Source organism: Hyla sarda, chromosome 4 (assembly GCF_029499605.1).
Source record: "Hyla sarda isolate aHylSar1 chromosome 4, aHylSar1.hap1, whole genome shotgun sequence".
Classification (NCBI taxonomy): Eukaryota; Metazoa; Chordata; class Amphibia; order Anura; family Hylidae; genus Hyla; species Hyla sarda.
This window is the reverse complement of record NC_079192.1, coordinates 383,901,995-383,928,550: the sequence shown is the minus strand read 5'-3', so window position 1 is coordinate 383,928,550 and position 26,556 is coordinate 383,901,995. Positions and strand designations below refer to the sequence as shown.

Genomic DNA, 26,556 nt, shown 5'->3' with positions numbered 1-26,556 from the left:
CTGTCCTAGACCTATGTGTACATCGCTACATTCCATGCTCCCTTAAAAAGGAGTACTCCGGTGGAAATCTTTTTATCAACTGGTGCCAGAAAGTTAAAAACAGATTTGTAAATGACTTCTATTAAAAAATCTTAATCCTTCCAGTACTTATTAGCTTCTGTATATTACAGAGGAAATTCTTTTCTTTTTGAATTTTTTTTCTGTCACGACCACAGTGCTCTCTGCTGACACCTCTGTCCATGTCAGGAACTGTCCATAGCAAACATATGCCGCTCTGGACAGTTCTTAAAATGGACAGCAGTGTCAGCAGAGTGCACTGTGCTCATGACAGAAAAGAAATCCAAAAAGAAAAGAATTTCCTCAGTAATATACAGACACTAATAAGTACTGGAAGGATTAAGATTTTTTAATAGAAGTAAATTACAAATCTGTAACTTTCTGGCACCAGTTGATTAAAAAAATAAAAAAAAATAAAAAATAAATAAAGTTTTCCACCGGAGTACCCCCTTTAAGCCTAGACTCTGACAAACTATATCTGAGTACGGTAATAGGTATAACTGGAATCTTCTGAATCTGGTGCAAAATCCATACACAAGGCCTCAGTATAGTATATACCATCTATAATACTGGTGTACACAACAACTACAACTTCTACAGGAAGGCTATTCCATGCGTGCACAACTCTCTCAGTAAAGTAATCTACAGCTACATCAGAAATTCTTGATCATTTGGAATAACTAATGAGAAAAATGTGGCTCTCTGGAAGCCTGAGATTTTTGGATCCACCCAGCAAATAGTTATCTGCCAGATAACAAAGTGACTCATGGAATCCAAATGCAAGAACCATCCCATGAATTCACTTTTATATGTGAATGATCCTATTTCCTGACAGACTAGAGAAGGTCCTAAAGCTGGAAGCCCCATCAGGTGGTCTAAGGGGAGGGTTCTGACTAGGGATGGACCGATATTGATTTTTTTAGGGCCGATACCGATAATCTGTCACCTTTCAGGCCGATAGCCGATAATTTGTACCGATATTCCGGTATAAGTTATCGGCTATTCCCCCCCCCCCCCCCCAAATATTAGTGGTAAAATGTGTGTGTGTGAGTATACCCTGTTAACTGTTTCTGGCCCCGCAGAAGCCTCTGCAGATCAATCATTTAAAGCGGGCACTTTAAATCAATGAACTGCATCGGCTTTTGCGGGGCCAGAGACCTGGGCCGCCACCCGCTTCTCTCCCCCTGCCGGTCCTGAGTCCAACCACCGCTGCTGCCCCATTGCCTCCATTTTATAATTGCCTGTTCCCGGGGTCCGTGCTACTTCTGGCTCCGGTGGCGTCCTGAGCTGTCACTGTGCGCACTGACGGTGACGTTGCGTTGAGGACGTCACTCGTCATTGCGCAGCGCACAGCAACAGCACAGGATGCCGCAGGAGCCAGAAGTAGCACGGACCAGGGAACAGGTAATTATAACACCAGGGATGGGGGAGGCAATGGGGCAGCGGCGGTGGTTGGACTCAGGACCAGCAGGGGGGGGGAGAAGCGGGCGGTGGCTGGACTCAGGACAGGCAGGGGGAGAGAAGCGGACGGCGGCAGTCTCTGGCCAGAGGATAGGCAGGGGCAGCGGCGGTGGTTGGACTCAGGACAGGCAGGGGGAGAGAAGCGGGCGGTGGCGGCGGTCTCTGGCACCGCAGAAGCTGCTGCAGTTCATTGATATAAAGCGCCCGCATTATCGGCAAGGTGATTGCCGATATCAATAACTTTCAAAATCTTGAATATCGGCCGATAATATCGGCCAAACCGATAATCGGTCGATCCCTAGTTCTGACTACTAGAAGACATGGTCATACATAAGATGCCCAAGGAACCCGCAACATTCATGAGATCGGCTCATAGGAACCATCCAACATTTCTGGAGCCACATGAGTGAAGCCCATCATCTTCTTCATTTACCCCTGGCATGACAGGAGAGAGCACAACAAATCTCTATCAGTGGAGACGCCATGACTTCATCCTGGACAGAGCGTCCTTTCAAAAGATGAATCATACAGCAAAATCAATATCTGCATGGTACACTTAACCACGGCGCTGGCAGGAGACATAATGACTGCGCTGCAGAAGAAACGGCTCATTCAAGAGGCAGCGTGCCATCTGCACAAAATGAGAGTTTGATCTTTCATTCCATTGAGGTAATAAGGTCTTTTCCTCTACAGGTCGGTCTGTCTGTCACATACAGACACAGTGGTTCTGGCTGGCGCATGTGTAAACCATAAAAGACATATAAAAGTACAAAGAAAGGTAATAATAGCCTATATATAAAAAGTCATTTAGAATAGTAGATAACATTTCTCTCTTCAAGCATTAATCTGCTTTCTCTTATTAGAAGTTGGGTATATCACCATCATGTGTTTGGTGGGGTATACCCATATCATTAAAGGAGTATTCCAGGCCAAAACTTTTTTTTATATATCAACTGGTTCTGGAAAGTTAAGCAGATTTGTAAATTACTTTGATTAAAAAATCTTAATCCATCTTCCAATAGTTATTAGCTTCTGAAGTTGAGTTGTTGTTTTCTGTCTAACTGCTCTCTGATGACTCACGTCCTGGGAGCTGTGCAGTTCCTATGGGGATATTTTCCCATCATGCACAGCTCCCGGGACGTGACATCATCAATGAGCAGTTAGACAGAAAACTTCAGAAGCTAATAACTATTGGAAGGATTAAGATTTTTTAATAGAAATAATTTACAAATCTGTTTAACTTTCCGGAGCCAGTTGATACATAAAAAAAAAGTTTTTGCCTGGAATACCCCTTTAAGATGTGCCATCAGTTCATTGTTGGAAAGGGGCTGTGACCCCTACTGATCCTCAGAATGAAGGGACCACAATGCTAGTCTCCCTTACTGTTTTTTTCCCTACATCTCCTGGACACCTGCTGGGAGCAGAACTGCAGAACCTAAGGGTCTATTCACACAGCAGAAATTCCGCTTGCGGAATTCCACCTCAAATTAAAGTCCATAGACTTCTATGGGACTCCGCACTCCCATTCACACTTCTGAATTTCCGCAAGTGATCTACAGTTCCCAGCTAGGTGGCCTGGAGCAGCGATGTGTATGGAAAACTTAAAGATAGAACACAAAACAGCACTATAGCCCATTTATTCTCAGCCCCCCCCCCCCCCCCCAATTGTCATTTTATACCCCACTAGCTGAATACCCGGCGTTGCCCCGTTTTTCCTTCCTAATCCTTGGTGGGGAGGAAAATAAACAAAGGAGGAAGCTTTTGACTTCACATCCTGTCCTCATATATTGTTGTCATATCCCAACCCCATATCCCAACCTCCTATCCCGACCTCCTATCCCGTCCTCATATCCCGACCTCCTATCCCGTCCTCATATCCCGACCTCCTATCCTGTCCTCATATCCCGACCTCCTATGCCATCCTCACATCCCGTCCCCCTATCCCATCCTCCTATCCCGTCCCCCTATCCCATCCCCCTATCATGACCCGTAATATGTGTACCAGGTATTGAAATATCTCCAGCCGTATGGAAGTTATGTGGGAACATACATTCCCCATTGATTTGCATGGGACTTTAAACAAAAACCCTGACCCTCACAAATGGGGGTAGTTAAGGGTTAAATTAACTATCCTATATTTTAAGTGGACATATAAGTAACATGTGACCAAGTATTCATCGAAATATCTCCAACCGTTTGGAAGTTATGCAGTAACATATATTTCCCATAGACTTGTATGGGACTTTAAACAAAAACCCTGACCCTGGCAAATGGGGGTGGGTAAGGGTTAAATCACCTATCCTATGTTTGTTGTTGACATATAAGTAACATGTGTGCCAAGTTTCATGTTAATATCTTTAGCCGTTTGGATGTGATGCTGGAACATACACACATACATACACACATACATACACACAGACACGTTGAGTTATATATATATATATATATATATATATATATATATATATATATATATATATATAATTCCAAATACTGGGTGGTTGACTTCCCTTCTAGTGTTGATGCAACAGAATCGTGACCCCACTGTTCCAGGGCACTAGTTCAGCAACCATTTGGTACCATGGAGATCATGGCTTTGCCAGAAAGTGTTACCAGAGTCAAACCCATATCACTTGCAGTTACCACTGGGGTAAGAGCCATATTGCAGACAATTACTGTGTTTTGGGAATTGACCCTGATTCCATTCACCCTTTGATATCCTATAGGCCTTCAACCTTAGCAGGACATAACACTAGTGTGCCCATTAACATTCAAGGGGTACTCCGGTGGAAAAAAACGTTTTTTTTTTTTGTTTGGTTTTTTTATGAACTGGTGCCCAAATTTAAACAGATTTGTAAATTACTTCTATTAAAAAAAATCTTAATCCTTTCAGTACCTTTTAGCAGCTGTTTGCTAGAGAGGAAAATCTTTATTATTATTTTTTTTGTGTGTGTGTTGTCCACAGTGCTCTCTGCTGACACCTGATGCCCGTATCAGGAACTGTCCAGAGCAGGAGAAAATCCCCAAAGCAAACCTATGCTACTCTGGACAGTTCCTGACATGGACAGAAAAGTCAGCAGAGAGCACTGTGGACAACACAAATAAGAAATTCAAAAAGAAAAGAATTTCCTCTGTAGCATACAGCTGCTAAAAGGTACTGAAAGGATTAAGATTTTTTTTATAGAAGTAATTTACAAATCTGCTTAAATTTCTTGCACCAGTTCATAAAAAAAAAGTTTTCCACCAGAGTACCCCTTTAATACTGCAGAAGGGCAGAAGATACTGGTTAAAACTAGAGATGAGCGAACTTACAGTAAATTCGATTCGTCACAAACTTCTCGGCTCGGCAGTTGATGACTTTTACCTGCATAAATTAGTTCAGCTTTCCGGTGCTCCGGTGGGCTGGAAAAGGTGGATACAGTCCTAGGAGACTCTTTCCTAGGACTGTATCCACCTTTTCCAGCCCACCGGAGCACCTGAAAGCTGAACTCATTTATGCAGGAAAAGTCAGCAACTGCCGAGCCGAGAAGTTTGTGACGAATCGAATTTACTGTAAGTTCGCTCATCTCTAGTTAAGACAAGTTTTTTTCTTTAGTCCAGTGGTCTCCAACCTGCGGACCTCCAGATGTTGCAAAACTACAACTCCCAGCATGCCCGGACAGCCGTTGGCTGTCCGGGCATGCTGGGAGTTGTAGTTTTGCAACATCTGGAGGTCCGCAGGTTGGAGACCACTGCTTTAGTCTGTATGACGTGTCCAGAATGTCAAGTGTAAGAACAGAATTTATTTTACCAACAAGCTCCAACTTACATTTATCCCCCCCAAAAATGGATTCGTTTTTAGAAAAATGCAATGCAAAGCAAATAAAGATGAAAAACAGATCAATAATTCAGAGGAAATGTCAAGGCTCACACAGCTCTAATATCACTGACACGTAAAAAACAGCATCTTTACAACAATGTCTGCACCAGCTTAAGCAGTGGGCGATCCACAAACACCTACAAGAGGTCCGGACCTGCCAAGTGCCATGCCATCTGGTTAATCCAGCTGCCCACTATTTGTGGCATTCTGCATTATCAGCATCTTTGAACCACAGGAGGCCAAACTATGCTGACACTTTACCATTCCATGTGGATTTGTCAAGAACAGTGGTCAAATGTGTGAACACATGTGGTGCTTTAAAGAGTACCGTATTTTCTAAACTAACTCAGATTATATTCCCTAACTACGCCTAACACCCCTCCTGCCCTTAAAAAAAATGTCAGAGCTTAAGCAGCTCTGTATCGTACCTTTCCCCTTGCTCACATTGTGTGAGCTCCCGGCTGGAGAAAGTGGGCGTTCCTCAGCAGATAGAATGTCACTGAAGCCTTAAAGGGGTACTCCGCCCCTAGACATCTTATCTCCTATCCAAAGGATAGGGGATAAGATGTCAGACCGCCGCGGTGCCGCTGCTGGGGATCCCCGGGATCCCCGCTGCGGCACTGCGCTATCATTACAGCACAGAGCGAGTTCGCTCTGTGCGTAATGACGGGCGATACAGGGGACGGAGCAGCGTGACGTCATGGCTCAGCCCCTCGTGACATCACGGCCCGTCCCCATAATGCAAGTCTATGGCAGGGGGCGTGACGACTGCCCCGCCGATAATGCCCCGCCCCCACACCGCGACCGCCCCCCCGACCCGCCGCGTCGCACCCCCCACCGCACCGCCCCATTGCCTCCCCCATCCCCGGTTTTATTATTACCTGTTCCCGGGGTCCACGCTACTTCTGGCTCCTGCTGCGTCCTGCGTTACGCTGTGCGCAATGACAAGTGACGTGCGCGACATGACGTCACCGTCAGTGCGCACAGTGACAGCTCAGGAGGACGACACCGGAGCCAGATGTAGAGTGGACCCCGGGCCCAGGTAATTATAAAATCGGGGATGGGGGAGGCAATGGGGCATGGGCGGTGGGGGGTGCGACTCGGCACAGCGGTAGGGGGCGCGGAGCGGTGCGGCGGGGGGGGGGGAGCGGTGCGGGGGTGGCTGTGATAGGACTCAGGACCCCCGGACAGGCAGGGGGAGAGAAGCGGGTGGCGGCGGAGGTCTATGGCATCGCAAAACCACTGCAGTGCATTGATTTAAAGCGCCCGCTTTAAATCAATTATCTGCAGTGGTGTCGCAGGGGGATAAATAGCCGATAACTTATACCGGAATATCGGTATAAGTTATCGGCTATCGGCCCTAACCAACACGATTATCGGTATCGGCCCTAAAAAAACGATATCGGTCGATCCCTACGGACAGTTCCTAAAATGGACAGCAGAGGTCAGCAGAGAGCACTGTGGTCGTAACATCAGAGAAATCCAAAAAGAAAAGCATTTCCTCTGTAGTATACAGCCCATAAAATGTATTGGAATGATTAAGATTTTTTAATAGAAGTGATTTACAAATATATTACATTTTCTGGTACCAGTTGATTTCTAAAAAAATATATTTCCACGGGAGTACCCCTTTAAATCATTCATCTCGCCATGCCTCGCACGCGCTTCCTGAGTTTAGTCTCCTGCCAGGCTGGGAGGAGACCAAACTAACTGTTTGACTTGTACAGGGAACAGAATAGAGCCACCTAGTGGCTGTTTTTTCCAATAGCATTAAAAACATATAAAGAAAACATATAAAAGGTTGAGAATTTTAACAGCAAGTAAAAAAGCAAAGTGTCTTCTAATTACATAAGGAACAATATATTAAAAGTTTAGTTTGCTGACAGGTACTCTTTAACATGTAACCTACGATGTAGATCGTGAGGCCACATGCAAAACGCAGGTTTATAAGGCTGCACACCTCCCAACATTTCCATCCTCATTTATGAGACACTTTTAGACAGTCACTATGCTTTCCACAATTTTTCCACACCTTTCCTCTCTTATCCTTTCTAAACTTATCATTCACTATGGGGAGAGACAGGCTGAGACACAGGGAAAAGCTGCAGCAGCATGTAGTGAGTATTCTATCTTCCCCAAGTGTTGGATTTATAGCACATACTGCTCTATAAGGTCCTCCATGCTGTTGCTGCTTTTATGCGTGTGCTATAGAGATATATATGGACATTTATCAACGGGTTTAGTCAGGTTTTCTTTACTATAATTGTCGCAAAATTGTCGCAACTGCGACTACACGATTTTTCGTGCGACATTTTGACTGGAAAGCGAGAAAAGCAAGTTTTCCTAAAATTTACTATGTAGTAATAATTTTAAAATGGACTACGGGTAGTCAGGTATTTATTAACTGCGACAGTCGCAACTGCGCAAAAAAAAGTCGCAACAGCGTTAAAAATTGACTAAATTTACTCCAGCTCAAACATGGAGCAGAAAAAGCTACTACCAAAGTAAAAAAGGAAAAATTGCTTACGTGAAAGAAAATTATCAACAGGCTGAAACCAGTTGATAAATAAGTCGCACATAAGCAAAAAAAAAGTAAGGAAAAAATTACTAAAAAAAAAGAATACATAAGCGAACATTGATAAATGTCCCTCATAGAGGAGAAGTATCCCCCATTCTGTGTGTGTACAGTGTATATAAGGTACTATAGCAGCTGGTCTCCACCCAGTAGCTCAGGGACAACTAAAAACAAAAAATAAGAGCCTACAAGCAGTAGCAGTAAACACATTACAAAAAAACCACTGTATGCACATAACAATTGAATTACAGAGGTTGTGAAATCGGTTTCATGGGCCCAACTAGAAAGGTTGTCCAAACCCGCACCCTTTGCATCCTGCCGCTACATTCTGAGGGGAAACTCGGGTCACTATTCTTAACAGCGCAGGGTTCCCAGCAGTCAGACCACAGCAATCAGATAGTTATCCCCTATTCTGTTTATAAGGGATAACCCCTTTTACACCTGCACAGCATTTTAAGGGCACGTTTTTATGCAACAGATTTGTTTCAGAATGTTCAGAATCTGTCCTATTCATCTGACAATTCAGCTATTCGCAGACCACGCACAGTTTAGGGGCCCCTGCCTGCTTATTTACAGCTGTTATCTCAATATGGGAACTCCATGGATTCAGGGTATACACACAGAACACAAACAAGTCCTATGTTTCTGGGACCACGTCTTGATGATGGAGCACAGTGTTCATTTATCTGAGCTCATCTCCGCAGCACCATCACCATATACAAATACCACTTTCATTTCTACAATTCTACTTGTTGCAATCTGGAAAATCACTGGTAGCAGCAATGATCCACTGTTCTAGATAGCAATGTGTACACAACACAACGAGCAATTACAGGACAGTACAATATCACTAAGACATGTAGATAGCGTGCTGCCAAAACACAGATCACAGGTCAGCGAGGACAAACAATTATGCGGATAACATTCAAGGTAACAGTGACGCATCGATCTGACGAACATTCTCAGATATAAAGAAGTTTCCTCAGTGTATAAAACATCTCGAGTAATGAGCAAAGGTTCTCTATAAATACCGAAGGGAAGTGGGAGACTATTTCTTTACATTGGTTTCATCCATACACATGGAAGATGACTATCAAGGCTGGTCACATGCCATGGACAAATAGCCAAAGTGACTAGAAAGTTGCTAACATTTTGTGTTTTTGTTACTAAAATCTTTGGAAATTCTTAATACCAATAAACAGTCAAATATATATCTTCAAGCATACCTGAAGTTTATAAAAAAAAATTTAAACACATTTTGTTGTATTAAAGGGGAACTCCGGTACATAAGTTCTAATAAGTGTTGGATCGCTGGGGGTCCGATGTCTGGGACACCCACGATCTCCTGCCCCGCAACCATTTTCTCCTTACAGGGCCGTTTGAAGGAATTTGGGGGCCCCAAGCAAAATGGACATGGAGGCCCCCCCCCTTGATGTTCACACACGTTGGCTCTAGGGCCGGCGTCAGGACGTAGTATCGCCAGCCCTTGAATGCTGGGAGTGCAACGTGAGCGAACGTTGATACAAGGCCCCCACATTAGGTGTAGCACAGTTCCCCCTCACGTTTGGTGCGGCACAGTTCACCCCACGTTAGGTGCGGCACAGTTCCCCCACATTAGGTGCAGTATAGTCCCCCCACATTAGGTGCAGTATAGTTCTCCCTACATTAGGCTATAGTTCCCCCACATTAGGTGCAGTATAGTCCCCCACATTAGGTGCAGTATAGTTCTCCCCACATTAGGTGCAGTATAGTTCTCCCCACATTAGGTGCATTATAGTCCCCCCACATTAGGTGCAGTATAGTCCCCCCACATTAGGTGCAGTATAGTTCTCCCTACATTAGGCTATAGTTCTCCCTACATTAGGCTATAGTTCCCCCACATTAGGCTATAGTTTCCCCCACATTAGGTGCAGTATAGTTTCCCCCACATTAGGAGCAGTATAGTTTCCCCCACATTAGGTGCAGTATAGTTTCCCCCACATTAGGAGCAGTATAGTTTCCCCCACATTAGGAGCAGTATAGTTTCCCCCACATTAGGAGCAGTATAGTTTCCCCCACATTAGGAGCAGTATAGTTTCCCCCACATTAGGAGCAGTATAGTTCCCCCACATTAGGTGCAGTATAGTTCCCCCACATTAGGTGCAGTATAGTTCCCCCACATTAGGTGCAGTATAGTTCCCCCACATTAGGTGCAGTATAGTTCTCCACACATTAGGTGTAGTATAGCTCCACACATTAGGTGTAGTTTGTTCCCCCACAGACATACAGCCTCCAGCCATACAGTGTATGGCTAGAGGCTGTATGCCTGTTTACTGCCCTACTTCAGTGCTCCACTGCTCCTCTGGTCCGGCCACCATAGCAGTAGGTCCCGGGACTGGAGGAGCAGTGGTCGGAGCACTGAAGCTGATGTGCCGCTGGTCAATTACCATGCTGGCCAGCGCATGTCCTGTTCGCTGCCCCGCTACTCCGCGTTGCTTTCCAATGGGCGCATGCATGGGACGTGGCAATTGCCCCGTTCCCCCCCCCCTGGATCCGCCACTGCATGCATTATACACACACACACACACACACACACACAATACACATCACATACTGTACATGCATGCTTCATACACACAGATACTGTACACATTACATACTGTACATGCATGCTTCATACACACACACAACATACTGTACATGCATCATACACATACAACACTGTACACATTACATACTGTACATGCATTATATACACACATACTGTACATGCATGCATCATACACACACACTGTACACATTACATACTGTACAGGCATTATATACACACACACATACATACTGTACATGCATGCATCATATACACACAACATACACACTGTACACAATACATACTGTACATGCATCATATACACACATACTGTACACATTATATACTGTACATGCATCATACACACACAACATACTGTACATGCATCATACTGTACACATTACATACTGTACATGCATGCATCATATACACATACAACATACTTACTGTACACAATACCTACTGTACATGCTTGCTTCATACACACAACATACTGTACACATTACATACTGTACATGCATGCTTCATAACCACACATACTGTACACATTACATACTTGACATGCCTTATACACACACACACACACAACATACTGTACACAATACATACTGTACATGCATGCTTCATACACACACACTGTACACATTACATACTGTACATGCATCATATACACACACACACTGTACACATTACATACTGTACATGCATCATACACACACACACTGTACACATTACATACTGTACATGCATCATACACACACACACTGTACACATTACATACTGTACATGCATCATACACACACACACTGTACACATTATATACTGTACATGCATCATACACACAAACACACTGTACACATTACATACTGTACATGCATCATACACACACAACACACTGTACACATTACATACTGTACATGCATCATACACACACAACACACTACACATTACATACTGTACATGCATCATACACACATACTGTACACATTACATACTGTACATGCATTATATACACACACATACTGTACACATTACATACTGTACATGCATCATACACACACAGATAAAATAGATCAGTGTTTCCCAACCAGGATGCCTACAGAGGTTGCAAAACTACAACTCCCAGCATGCCCAGACTGCCTTTGGCTGTCCGGGCATGCTGGAAGTTGTAGTTTTGCAACAACTGGAGGCACCCTGGTTGGGAAACACTGGTATAGATACACGCATGCACTTTATATATAGTCATCCACAGTAGTAACACACACACAGGCACAGTACATAGACATACACATATGTACACACACATATATATCCACACACACCTGCTTATACACATATATACATGCAGTATATACATGCAGGGACACCTACTTCAGTCAGGCCCCATGTTGTACAGCCTCTGCGGTCTCCTTTCCGCACAGCTCTCTCCTCCCCCCCCCCCCCCCCTCCCCCTCCTCTTGCTCAGACGGCTGAAGGCTGAGAGAAGAGTCTGGGGCTGAGGGAACATACCAAGTGCAGTGGGGGTGGGGGGAGCGTGATTGTGGTGAGGTGAGACGAACTCCAAAGCTGCAAATGAGTTTATTTTTAAAAAAAATGTCAGACATTCGGGGGCCCTCTTGTTTGACTGGGTGCCTGGGGCCCGAAGCACAAACTCCAAGAGCATGATTGTTAATCTGGCCCTGGTGATGGGGGGAATTGCCCCCTTGCTACAGGACGGACAAGCACTGGCTGTGCTCGGGGCCCCAAGCAATTGCTTGGTTTGCCTGTCCTGTAGCGATGGGCCTGTCTCCTTATGCATAGAGCATACTCTACTCTGTGTATGAAATACTGTCAAGCACTGCACAAAGCGGTGGACGACATGCCCCCTCCATACAAGCACTGTATCACCAGCTCTCCTACAGAGATACATGGACGGGGTGTAGTAGTAGTCACAAAAGGACTCCCACAGCATAGGCCTTAGCCTTCTATGCTTTGCCATAACATAGTACTGGCGGAAATGCACTGAACTATACAGGCTGGCATTGTGCTAGGGGATGATTTACATAATATAGCACTATTATGGCATCTGAAGACAGAGAACTGGTGCACTGGCTTTGCAAGTTGCTATGTGAGCAGAAATGAAAGAAAAAGCAGTAGCACAGCAAGGAAGGGGTTACAGTAAGCACTGAACTTTTGCTGTTACTATAATAATGACACACTAAAGGGAGGGGGAGATTACATTTAGGAGGCAGCACTTTGGACATATAGAAGAAGGTACACTGTGGTATTTACACTGCCAAGAACTTTATGGGTCCGATATGGGAGGGAAGCCTTGACTTACATTTAATTTACAGTGAAGATCATTTAAATGGGCACTGTCAGATTCAAAAATCTTTTTTATATGTTGTACAGTTTGACAAAACATTAACCTTTTTAATACACTTCATAAGAAAATGTGATTTTATTTTTTTTAGAAAGCATGGCTTATAAAATGATGGCTTTATCCCAGCTGAAGCGCAGGCATGGACAAAGTCCAGTAAGTGAGGGTGAGCTAGCACCCCTCTGTGCCCTCTCCAGTCTGACAGCACCCCTCTGTGCCCTCTCCAGTCTGACAGCACCCCTCTGTGCCCTCTCCAGTCTGACAGCACCCCTCTGTGCCCTCTCCAGTCTGACAGCACCCCTCTGTGCCCTCTCCAGTCTGACAGCACCCCTCTGTGCCCTCTCCAGTCTGACAGCACCCCTCTGTGCCCTCTCCAGTCTGACAGCACCCCTCTGTGCCCTCTCCAGTCTGACAGCACCCCTCTGTGCCCTCTCCAGTCTGACAGCACCCCTCTGTGCTCTGTTCTGTCTTATAGTACTCCTCTGTGCTCACTCCTGTCCTATCAGACAGCATAGAGTCATCCTATCAGATAGGAGAGAGCACAGAGGACTGCCAGCTCATCCTCATTTACTGAACTTTGTCCATGCCTGCGCTTCAGCTTTGACAAAGCATGATTTTATAAGCCATGATTTGTATAAAATGGAAATTAAATGTTCTTATGAAGTATATTAGAAAGGTTAATGTTTTGCCAAGATGTACGACATATAAACAGTTTTTGTATCTGACAGTGCCCATTGAAGGGAGGCAGGCAGAAAGATTGCCTGTGTACATCCCTAATTCCTGTGATTTGTCCTGGTATCTCTAGTTACTAGAGATGGACTGCACCTAACAACAGTGGGCAGAAGATTGCAGGCAAGGAAGGCACAGAGTAGCCAAGACTTAAGAGCTTTTTTCTGGGGCAGAGTTATTTTTCATAAATGAAGTAAAATACAGGGAAGTTGTCTGAAAGAACAATGGCCATTTCAGTCTTCAAAACTCAGAATCATGTCCATCTAGGGACAGAACATACAGCGTGGAAAAACCACCAGCAAGTGCTAATGCACTAAGGAGAGGGAAAAATACAGAACTACATGCTTTGTTTTCTTACCATTTCCTACATGCTAAATATTATGTAGAGTTAGGCTCAGAGATCTAGACTTATCAAAAAACTGTAGCAGAGTGGCGCAGTTGCCCAGAGCAACAAATCAGACTGCATTTTTAATTATAATTATTATTATTTTATTTTTTTATAAAAAGGCCTCTAAAAAAATGACGGAAAACATCTAAAACGGTTACTATGGGAAACTGCACCACTTTTTCTTTACACAGGTTCTAATAAATCTTCCCCATAGTTGCATGTTATTTTTAAACACAAGGTGGGACCTTTATCATTAGGTGTCTATTTTAGACACAGATCTACCCCTTTACTCTGCTTGTCTAATTTACACTCTTGCTCAAAATTTACAAAAGTTGCGCACGTCCTTTGATAAATTTTGCACAAATATAGAAAACTCCTACCCACCCACCCTTTGCTCTACCATGCACTCCTTCTCTACCGCACACTTCACAGAGCTGTGGCATTTTCCCGTGGTACACTGCTTACATAGCTAGAAGTGGTGAAGCAGCAGTGTGCGCCGAACAAAACTCTGCACAATAGTAAAATCATAAATCTTTATAAAGTACACAGAATGACTGAGTTTGAAAAATATGTAATTTTGCTAATCGATCTGTCCCCTTACCTCTACATCAGTGTTTACCAATGAGAATGCCTCCAAGTGTTGCAAAACTTGGCATGCTGGTTGGTAAACACTGCGTACATGTACCAGAGCTGAGTGTATGATCATGTACATGTAGCAGAAAGTGTGCAGCATGTGTATGGAGCAGAGCTGGAAGTGTGATTATGTGTATGCATTACCACGCACACACTCAGCTCTGCTGCATACACATGATCACACACTCAGCTCTGCTGCATACACATGATCACACACTCAACTTTGCTGCATACAAATGATCACACACTCAACTCTGCTGTATACACATGATCACACACTCAGCTCTACTGCATACACACGATCACACATACATAGACCTAACAGCTGTACCTCCTTCCCCCTCCCTGCATATACAGTGGTATTCCTAGCTGTACAGTCACCATGGTTACACTCTACACAAGTGCAATCTCCTGCACTCATCAAGAACAGCAGGCGTTTGAATTTTACACAGTTCTACAGATCTCCAATCTGTACAGACCAGAGTATAACCTAAATATGTATTACACATGGACTTATAACATTTTAATAACATCTTATAACATCCTCCTTTATGGTGTATATTTGCACAATAAAATCAGGACTTGAGCATAATTTGTGCATTTAAAGAGAAAAGACGCAGTTGATAAATCGATGTCCACCATGTCCAAGTACCCAAAAATAAATAAAAAATTGAATTGCGCAAAAAAGATTGCGCAATATAGACAGTGAAAACAGTGTGTGTATATTATATATATATATATATATATATATATATATATATATATAATGATAATCATGATAAGAAACACCTTATTTGATAAAGTGAAGAACAGCATTCAATGCAGCACTCAACACCTAAGGACTATAACTTCACCCATTGTAATACACACACTGGATGTCTATAGGTCATCACATTCCTCCATACAGGACCATTCCTCCAGTCCCCAACCTATTGTAAGTCCTCACATATATTAAAGATAATGTTGAACTACACTGCCTATTAAAAGGGGCAAAACCACCATAAAGCTATGACCAAGTCATCTGTTTGGTAAGGTTTTAACCTTGGTACAAAATTTTAGTTATGCTACGATCCTCCGAATCTAGCAAGGGCGCTATAGTATCTAGAGCTGCCAACATCTATAGAGCCACTGCTTGAGGAACACCGCACCCAAGCAAGCAGCTGCCTGTGGGTACATCTGCCAGGTGAGGGTGCCCTGCATTATAAGAATTAAAGGGGTACTCCGGCCCTAAGACATCTTATCCTCTATCCAAAGAATAGGGGATAAGATGTCTGATCGCGGGGGTCCTGCCGCTGAGGACCCCCGCAATCTCTCATGCAGCACCCACCTGTGTGAGCTCCACGCAGCACTGGAGGCTCCAAGTCTGAAGCCTCACGATCACGGGGCCGGAGTATTGTGATGTCACGACTCCGCCCCCTCAATGCAAGTCTATGGGAGGGGGCGTGCTCTCCAGGAATTTCCACATGTAAGGCTGTGTTCACAGTTTACATGGCGGAATGTCCGGGTGGACTTTCTGCAGACAGTTGGTGCGGGCAGGTCCAGGTCTTGAGCTGTGTAAAGGGCCCCAAAATTTCTGATGGAAGCCCTGCCCAGAAGTCAGACATTCCAAGATGCCAGTACTTTATGACAGTGGTCTCCAAACCATGGCCCTCCAGCTGTTGCAAAACTACAACTCCAAGCATGCTCGGACAGCCGTTGGCTGTCCGGGCATGCTGGGAGTTGTAGTTTTGCAACAGCTGGAGGGTCACAGTTTGGAAACCACTGATTTATAACATAGGAATATCTCTTTCAAACCACATTCCCAAGCCATTGGCTGCACCACAGTTTCGGAATATTTCCTTTATATTAGGAAGCCCCAGTAAGGGGTCCTAAAGACAGAAGAAGTGTAATGCCTACCTGTATATTCTATCCATACGAAAAAAACAATGCAACAAGCCAAAAACACTTCCACATTGTTGGAGCCTGCTCAGCAAAAAAACGCTACCCACAGCGCTCATCTGAAAGCGAGAAACATACAAAAACCAATATTGTTTTTACAACGGCAATAACATCAAAATCAGGAAACAAAACCAACAAAAGGGAACAAAGCGAGAACGATGCTGGGATACAGTGTCCCTATAAAACAAAAAACACATGTATTATCATAAAACCCGTTTTTAGAGAAAAGGGTATGAAAACCAGGGAGATTTAGGAAGTCCTAGTACAAATACAAATGAAGTACCGAGGCAGTCTGCTTTCTGGCACTTTTCAGCAGAAGGCACGGACAGGTAAAGACGATGATGTTGCGAGGGGAAGATATCGGCGTGAATGAATGAATGAGAGACTGTGGCTGGAGCACCGATGTGTGACGGGGAGTATATAGGAGCAGCCGGCTGAAAGACTTCACACAACAGCTATTATACGTATATATATTTCTACTTTATATCTTGCATCAATCAGGTATATTTTTAGCATTTTCTTCTTTCCGATGGCATGTGACCCCTATACTACTAGGCAGAAGGAACAAAGCGTGACCCCGGAATAAAGCTTTCCGCAGCAACGGCTGCCATCGCTTATAATACTTGAAGAACATTTACATCTTGGAAAAAAAGAGGGCAGAATGTGAAGACTTGTTCTTGCCCCCTATCACCTGTATACGGATGATATGCATATAAGAGAATAGTCAGATTCCTTCTGCCAGCCTAGAGAGCGCCACATCTCCAGCATGATGTGTGAACATGACACGGCGTCCATGATGCCACCATCTCCACTTTAGATAAGCTCAGCACTCCTGTCAATCCTGGTGGAGGATGCCAAAGGCTCCATGTATTTTAAGGTACGTTCACACGTGCAGATTTTTTTAGCGGGTTTTCTGCTGCGTATTTGTAAGTGGGAGGGCTCTTCTCGGCTGTCCGCAGCAGATTTTCCGCGGCGGAATGTGGTGGATTTTCCGCAGCGGAAAATCTGCTGCGGACAGCCGAGAAGAGCCCGCCCACTTACAAATACGCAGCGGAAAACCCGCGCGTGTGAACGTACCCTAAAGGGGTATTCCATGAAAAAAATATTTTTTATACACACATATATGTGTGTGTATATATATATATATATATATATATATATATATATGCGTGCACCTGTAGTCCAGGTCCATATAATAGTTTGGTATCAACTAAAGTGCTGGCTGACTTATTCTTTGTCTGTATTGCACATACGGGGGAGTGGCTACCCCCATGTTGGCCTTGCACCCCACCCACCCACCTCTATCAGGTGTGTATATAAGGTGTCTTGGATGTTCCAGACCCTGCCATGCTTACTGAACTGTTCACACAGAGGCATATTCACTGTGTAGGGTCCGTCCCAAGGAGGCCACCTTATCGCGGTGGGACGGTCCAAGCTATTTGACCGCCGGCGGAGACAAATTTGCGAGCTAAGTGCCTCACTATTTCATAGTTTCACATTTGCATCTATTACACCATAGCTGTATAGCTCTCCATGTTTTAACTGCATATTCATGTTTCACCTATATCCTTGTGCTGGCAGTGTGCTGCTGCATTCTTCTGTTGCTGTGTATATATATATATATATATATATATATATATATATATATATATATATTTATTAACTGGCTCCAGAAAGCTAAAACAGATTTGTAAATTACTTCTATTAAAAAAAATCGTAATCCTTCCAATAATAATCAGCTGCTGAAGTTGAGTTGTTCTTTTCTGTCTGGTAACAGTGCTCTCTGCTGACATCTCTGCTTGTCTCGGGAGCTGCACAGAGTAGAAGAGGTTTGCTATGGGGATTTGCTTCTACTCTGGACAGTTCTCGAGACACGTGTCATCAGAGAGCACTTAGACAGAAAAGAATAACTCAACTTCAGCAGCTCATAATTACTAAATTAAGATTTTTTTAATAGAAGTAATTTACAAATCTGTTTAGGCTTCTGGAGCCAGTTGATATATGAAAAAAAAACTTTTTTTCCCCTGGATAACCCCTTTAAATACCACAGATCAGAACGTAAACACAGCCAGCTCTCTGTTACTATTAAAGGAGTACTCCGGTGGAAAACATCTTTTTAAATCAACTGGTGCTAGAAAGTTAAACAGATTTGTAAATGACTTCTATTAAAAAAATCTTTATCCTTCCAGTAGTTATCAGCGGCTGTACATTACAGAGAAAGCTCTTTTGTTTTTGGATTTCTTTTTTTCTGTCCACTGCTCTCTTCTGACACCCCTGTCTGTATCAGGAACTGTCCAGAGCAGCATATGTTTTCTATGGGGATTTGCTCCTGTTCTGGACAGTTCCTGATATGGACAGAGGTGTCATCAGAGAGCACTGTGGACAGAAAAACTACATTCAAAAAGAAAAGAACTTTCTCTGTAGTATATAGCAGCTAATAAATACTGGAGGGATAAAGATTTTATAATAGAAGTCATTTACAATTCTGTTTTACTTTCTGGCACCAGTTAATAAAAAAAAAAATGTTCTTCACAGGAGTACCCCTTTAAGCTGGGTTCACATGGTGCGTTCAGAAGAACCAGAAAATCTGCATGCGTTTTAAACAGTTTTCCAGTTATGTCATTTATAGCAGGTGAAACCATTCAAGCATGCTTCAGATAACTGCATAGTAAGAACACTTATTTTATTTTTTATTTAACGTTATTTTCACTAATGTTTAACAAAACACAAATGCAAAAAAACTAGGGCTACAGCTAACGATTATTTTTAATCACTTATTTGGCCAATTAATAGATTCGAAAAATCAATTAATCAGATAAAGGGGGAGGGCGGGATTAGGGCAACAAGGGAAGAGTAAACGGCAGGACGGGAGAAAGTTGGCAACTCATCATTAAAGAGAACCTGTCACTAAATAAACTTTTCTAAACCAACTCAGGCTATGTTCTCTACCTACTCCTAACACTCCTCCCACCCTTAGAAAAAAATGTCAGAGGTTTAAAAAGCCCTGTATCTTACCTCTCTTCTTACTCACATAGAAAAATTTCACAGCAGAAGAAAGTGGGCGTTTCCCAGCAGGCATGACATCACTGAAGCCTGCTGGGGGACCACTTCCACCCTCACATCGTTGCAGTGCTGTGATGAATAGAAGACCTCAAGCTCTGTGCAGCAGCTTTCAGTCTGTGTATCATTCAGTGAGGCTCTGTTCAGCTTTCAGTTTGTGTATCATTCAGTGAGGCTCTGTTCAGCTTTCAGTCTGTGTATCATTCAGTGAGGCTCTGTTCAGCTTTTAGACTGTGCAGCTGCTTTCAGTGTTTTTTTTTTGCAGCTTTCAATCAAACTCAGTGCAGAGAAACACTTCCTGAGTTTGGTCTCCTGCCATTACAAGAAGGAGGACAAAATCTGAGATTTTGACCAGACAGAATGTGTTCAGGCCAAGAAGGGAGACACCTGGTGGCCAGAAGTATACAGCCAAAAAACTAACATAAAACAAGTTTTTTTCTTTTCTTTAATGGAAGCCGATTACAAAAGTTATTTGGCATAAGGAATCAAATATTAAAAATCATGTTTAATGACAGTGCCCATAAGAGTTAACAGGGGGAAAAGAGAGGGGACATTACCTTAAGGGTTAACAGTGTATGAGCTAGGGCTGAAACAAATAATCGATTAATCGACAACTCATCAATTATGAAAATAATTAGTTGCAGCGTTAAAAAAAGAAATAAAAAACTGACAAATAATTCCTATTTATTGCTACCTTTACTGGAGACGTGACGTAACGTCACACCCTAACCTAACCATTTATTAAACTGCAGACAAAAAAAAAAAAAGCTTAAAGTACTTTGTGTTAATATAGCTTTATGTCTTAATTTTTTGGCAACCAGAAGTGTTTATGTGCCTTCTACATTTATAATTCTTCATTCTTTACATTTGCAAAGTAGTCCTATAGATTTTCTATTTTGTTTCAGCTGTTTTGATACACAGTATTCTTTTATTTTGTGTATTCGAAAGTGGACTATAAAAATATTGGAGGTCCAATTCCAACCAATAGAGGTCATGCGGTATAGAAAACACTGACAAGAATACCTCTGATCAACATCAAGTAAAAACATAGCCAAAACACATGACTAAGCACAAACTACAATAATGACCAAAAAGAATTGTTTAGTATCTGCCTTCTATTACTCCTGCTACATTCTTAGCTTGTTTATTACTATCATCTTTAGCATTATCTGTGTCTACTTATTTTCCGATGTTTACAACTGTATAGAAGTACTTATATAGGGCAGTTAATTCCTTATGTTAATATATATGGGCCGTTAGCCCAGCTGTGAATACTTTACCAATGAACGTGACACCTGCACGGTTCATTTATTATACTATTGTTATCAATGCTATTGTGAGTGCACTGTCACTCTTTTGCAGCAGCTGGTCTCTAACCAGAAATGTTGTGATTTGTTCTGACATCTACAAGTTCGGAGCATTCACCTGAATTTCAACTGGAACTGTTTATTTTATAAAGCTCTCAAACTTACCTGATTATCAGTGTTTACATTCCCTGATGATCCTGTGGCGATTTGACAGGTGAAACGCGTTGGAATTGGGAATTGCGTTTATTGGAGATTCTAATCTCACTTGTGTGTATTTTTGGTTTTGTTTTTTTATGGAGCTCTGAAGTGTTATCCTCATTACCACATTACCCTTTCCTTCCTGTTTTGTTGTTTTATCCCTCACTTAGGATAGGAAAGGGTCCGTCACCGTGGTTGAAGCCACCCTGTTAAAGGGGTACTCCGGTGAAAACCTTTTTTCTTTTAAATCAACTGGTGGCAGAAAGTTAAACATATTTGTAAATTACTTCTATTAAAAAAATCTTAATCCTTCCTGTACTTATCAGCTGCTGAATACGAAAGAGGAAATTATTTTCTTTTTTGGAATCCTCTCTGATGACATCACGAGCACAGTTCTCTCTGCTGATGTTATTATAATAATAATAACGCTTTATTTATTGTTGTCCTTAGTGGGATTTGAACCCAAGTCCACAGCACTGCAAGGCAGCAGTGCTAACCACTGAGCCACCATGCTGCCCTTAGCATTTATCTGCTATGCATGGTTACTAAAATGGACAGAGATGTCAGCAGAGAGCACTGTGCTCGTGATGTCATCAGGGTTCCAAAAAGAAAGGAATTTCCTCTGTAGCATTCAGCAGCTAATAAGTACTGGAAGGATTAAGATTTTTTAATAGAAGTAATTTACAAATATGTTTAACTTTCTGCCACCAGTTGATTTAAAAGAAAAAAGGTTTTCACCGGAGTAACCCTTTAAGGAGGTGGGTCCTTCAAAAGGCAGGGACAGAGACAAAGGTGCCTTTAGCCCTAGTGGGCACAATACCCTCCATTTTCCTTTACAATGGCATATGCTGACCACATGTTGACAATTAGACATCCTCCCTTTCAACTTGTATAGAGGACTGTTATAGTCGAAAATATGTCAAGATAAATAACACTTCAGAGCTCCTATTGTAGCACATCACATTTATTTTGCCAGTATTGGTTTGTGGCAGCACACATTTTTCTTCTTTTTGGTCATTATTGTAGTTTGTGCTTAGTCGTGTGTTTTTTAATCTGACTTATTAAAGGTTATGTTTTAACTTGATGTTGATCAGAGGTGTTGTTGTTGTGATTAAAATATACATATACACACACACACACACACACACACACACACACACACACAAACACACACCTATGTATCCCATGACCTCATATAAAACCTCTGGGGACATTAAAGTCAATATCACAAGACTGAATGGTATCCCTTATACACAGGATAAGGGGGTACCACAAGAACAGAGTCAACTATTCCTCCCCTCCCCCTATAAATGAAGTTGTGGCGCACATGCTGTAATCTGCTTTGCTGAGAAACCCCATAGACAGTGAATGAAGTGGATGAGCATGCACGCTACAGGTCCAGTCACTTGAGGGACAACTGGCCTCCGTTCTCCTGATTGGTAAGGGTCCCAGCAGTCAGATTCCCATTGTTCAGCTAGTTGCCCCCAACATACAGGGTGATTTTTTTTGTTTTGTATTGCCCCTTTAATATATATTATATATATATTTATTTTTAAGCCAAGTAACTGGGGCATCCGAGGAAACCTTATCTATATGGGGTATTTGCTGCTGCCTCACCGAGCCCTAAATAAGCTGTAAAAAAAGAGGACAGAATTGATTGTGGGCCATCACTGACTTCTCCTTAGGGTTCCCAGCTGTCTCTGACACAGGACGTGATCTTGATAGATTACAGGCGCTTTAATCCCCAATGTACATGTACAACGGTGCAGGATGAAGTGGTGACATACAACATGGAATTTGTGTGCAACTGGATTAAATAAGACTCTACATCAGTGTCTTCCAACCCGCAGCACTCCACCTTTTGCAAAACTACAACTTTGGCAAGACATGCTGGGAGTTGTAGTTTTGCAACAGCTGGAGAGCAACAGGTTGGATGACACTGCACTACAGTGATGTAGGAAATACAAACTGCTCCAGGACATCAGAAGGAGCTCGGTAAAGCTGTCAGATATATCTGTCAATGAACCTGCTGACTGTTTCCAATGACAACCACAAAGCACTTGGAATAGCTGTGACCTATAATACATCTGAATCAATCTGAAAGCTCCACACTCCTGCTAGTTGGTCAACGTTAACTGGGCATTGCAATTACACCACTCATATGCCAGCTGGAAATCACAATAGGCACATACCAGTACCTGTCATGTGGCAGGGGGGCATCATCAGAACCACATGGCAGGGGGGAATCATCAGAACCACCTGGCAGGGGGGCATCATCAGAACCACGTGGCAGGGGGGCATCATCAGAACCACATAGGTACAGCCATTACCCCCACCACATCAGATGAAAACCAATATAGCCACATACCAGTAATAGATGTCAGGGATCATTTTCATACCATGTAGGAATGGCCATTACCCCATTACATGCAAGTTGGAAACCATTACAGTCTTGTACCAGTACTTGTAATATGCCAGGGGGCATCACATATCAGATGGAAACTAATATATTCACATAACAGTACCTGATATGTTAAAGGGGGCATCATCATAAGAACCTTGGGCAAAGTCATGACCCAATCACATACCAGTTGGAAACCATTACAGTTAGGCCTGCATGATATATCGCAACCACGATTATTGCGGATTGCGATATTTTGATTTGGCCCTTGTCAAAATTTGGCGATTTAACCGCTCAGGCGGCGGGTCAATCTCCAGCAGTGGCTCAGGCTAGGACAGCAGCAAAAGGAGATGAAAAAGCACTCCCGACCCAGCGCTGTGCGGTCAGGGGCGGAGTCACCTAGGGTCAGGGGGCAGAGTCACCTAAGGTCACGTATGGGACAATATTGATTTCAAGCTGATGGGGCAATGGTTGTTCACAGAAACTAATAATAATGCCCCCTGGCACATAACAGGTACTTGTATGTGACATATTGGTTTCCAAGAGATGAGGTAATGGCTTTGCCGAGGTACACATAATTATGCTCCCTGGCACAAAGCAGGTACTGGTATGTGACCATATTGGTTTCCATGTGAGGTCATAAGGTCACGTATGGAACCATATTGGTTTCCAGTTGATGGGGCAATGGTTGTTCACAGAAACTTCTAATAATGCCCCCTGGCACACAGCAGGTACTGTTATGCATCATTATACCCACCTGGACACAGCTTTTACCCCAGTGACATACCAGATGGAAACCATTATAGTCACATACCAGTACCTGCTTCGTGCCAGGGGGCATCATCATAACCACCTGGGCACAGCCACTGTTCTTGCCCCACATTAGATTTTAGGGGCAACTAGGCGCTACATATACTTCTGATAGATAACACAGCATGCAGAAGTGTGCCAACTGGGCACACAAATCACAGAAGTGCCAACACAACCTGGATATACACATCCTGTACCATCAGAGTGTACCCAGTACCCAACACATGCCATCTGTGTACATCCAATACTCTTTACCACATGTAATGAGAAACACTCACATGGGTTCACTCCACTGCAGGGGCAAGAGTGGCATGACTCCCACCTGGGCACATCTTATACTCCTGTGCCATGCCAGGAGGTGCCAGCTGGGCACAGCCAATACTCAGAGCAGAGGGCACAGCTTTTCCACAAGAATCAATGACCTTGGTAAAATAAAGCCCAATCTGAGGGGCCCCGAGCTCACCTTTCTGCCCGCTGAATGCCGTGTACCAGGACAGGGAGAGAAAGATGCAGAAGCAGAAGGCGAGCAGAGTCAAGAAAGTGCCATTGCGGAGCCTCATCTCCTCCTCCTGCTGCTCCTCAGCCTGGGCGGGGGCGGCTGCATGTCCAGGGGTCGGGGGTGGGGGATGAAGGTGTCCGGTGTACCCCCCTGTTGCCTCTCTATCCGCGGCGTGTAGCAGCACACAGCTCCCGGGAGCGACGACTGACAGCGGAGACACAGCCGGCCACACGAGCGGAGCACACACGCGCGTCCGCGCAGACACAGGTGACGCGCCTGGCGGGGGCGGCGGCCTCGGGAGCGCGCCCTGGTGACGTCATGTGCGGCTTGGGTGAGAAACAACAATTGTTAGCGCGCAGCACCGCCACAAATAACGCGTCACCGCACCGTACGCTGAACGAGCGCAAAGCCTGCTCGGCTACAGTGACGGTTATCACAATACCCTCCACTCCGGCAGGTGCCTGAAGTGACGACCAATCGAATCTCAGCTTTCATTTTTACGTAGCAGGTGATAAAGTGAAAGAAAGCATTTGATTGGTTGCTGTAGGCAACCGCTCCAACTTTTCTAGCTGCATTGGTTAGTGTTTACTGTCCCTGCAGCGCCACCACAGGGGAAACTGAGCATTGCCTAGTCTGATTAGTGATGTAGGATAGGATAGGTCCTCCAGTGATGCTCTGAGACAGTTTTTCTCAACCAGTGTGCCTCCAGCTGTTGCAAAACTACAACTCCCAGCATGCCCGGACAGCCTTTGGCTGTCCGGGCATGCTGGGAGTTGTTGTTTTGCAACAACTGGAGGAACACTGGTTGGGAAACATAGGTATCCTGAATATGGGGTTTTTGATTGATGGGCTGTCAATTTTTTATAGGGTACCTACACCAGGCACCCCCAACAACAGAGCCAGAAGCAAATGGTTCCATTCTGTGTTAGGCTGGGTTCACACCACGTTTTGTTAAATACGGTTCCCGTATACGGCTGGGAGGAGGGGGCGGGGCTTAATCACGGCGCCCGCACCCAGCCGTATTCGGGAACCGTATTTAATATATGTCTATGAGCCGACCGGAGTGAACCTCAGCCTCCGGTCGGCTTCGTTTTCGGCCGTATGCGGTTTCCCTACGGCAGGCAAAAACGTGGTCGACCGCGTTTTTGCCTACGGTCGGGAAACCGCATACGGCCGAAAACGAAGCCGACCGGAGGCTGAGGTTCACTCCGGTCGGCTCATAGACGTATATTAAATACGGTTCCCGAATACGGCTGAGTGCGGGCACCGCGACTAAGCCCCCCCCCCCCCTCCTCGGGAGCCGTATTTAACAAAACGTGGTGTGAACCCAGCCTTAGTGGGTATGCTAAGTTACTGCAGCTTTCCAGTTTCCAATATTGCAGTTTAAAATAGTTTTTAACCCCTAGACCACACGGGGTGTACGTCCTGGCCACCTGGTACTTAAATGGGAACTGTCAGATACAAAAACTTTTGATATGTTGTAAAGCATGCAAAACCATGCAAAATTTTCAGTATTTCATACTGAAAAAGCCCCCCCCCCCGCCTGCTTGGACACATACTAGTCCTATTGTGTCAATGCATCATCACCTATGTCATGGACACACTTCCTTGATTGACAGCTGTGAGTGCAGGGAAAATCCTCCCACTGTCAGCTTGTGTCCCGCTACTGTCAGTGAGGACAAGCTGGGAGTTGTAGTTTTGCTAATGCTAGGG

The 26,556-nt window shown here is 43.9% G+C and overlaps 1 protein-coding gene across 1 annotated transcript in view; it reads right to left on the bottom strand.

Moving 5' to 3' along the window:
* MGAT4B (alpha-1,3-mannosyl-glycoprotein 4-beta-N-acetylglucosaminyltransferase B) overlaps positions 1–25,293 on the bottom strand; it is a 412,865-nt gene extending 387,572 nt beyond the window's left edge. The window contains exon 1 of the mRNA XM_056517013.1: positions 24,808–25,293. Coding sequence (XP_056372988.1) covers positions 24,808–24,904 — 97 coding nt within the window. The 5' untranslated portion in view covers positions 24,905–25,293. The remainder of the gene's footprint in view (positions 1–24,807) is intronic.
* Positions 25,294–26,556: the final 1,263 nt, after the last annotated feature.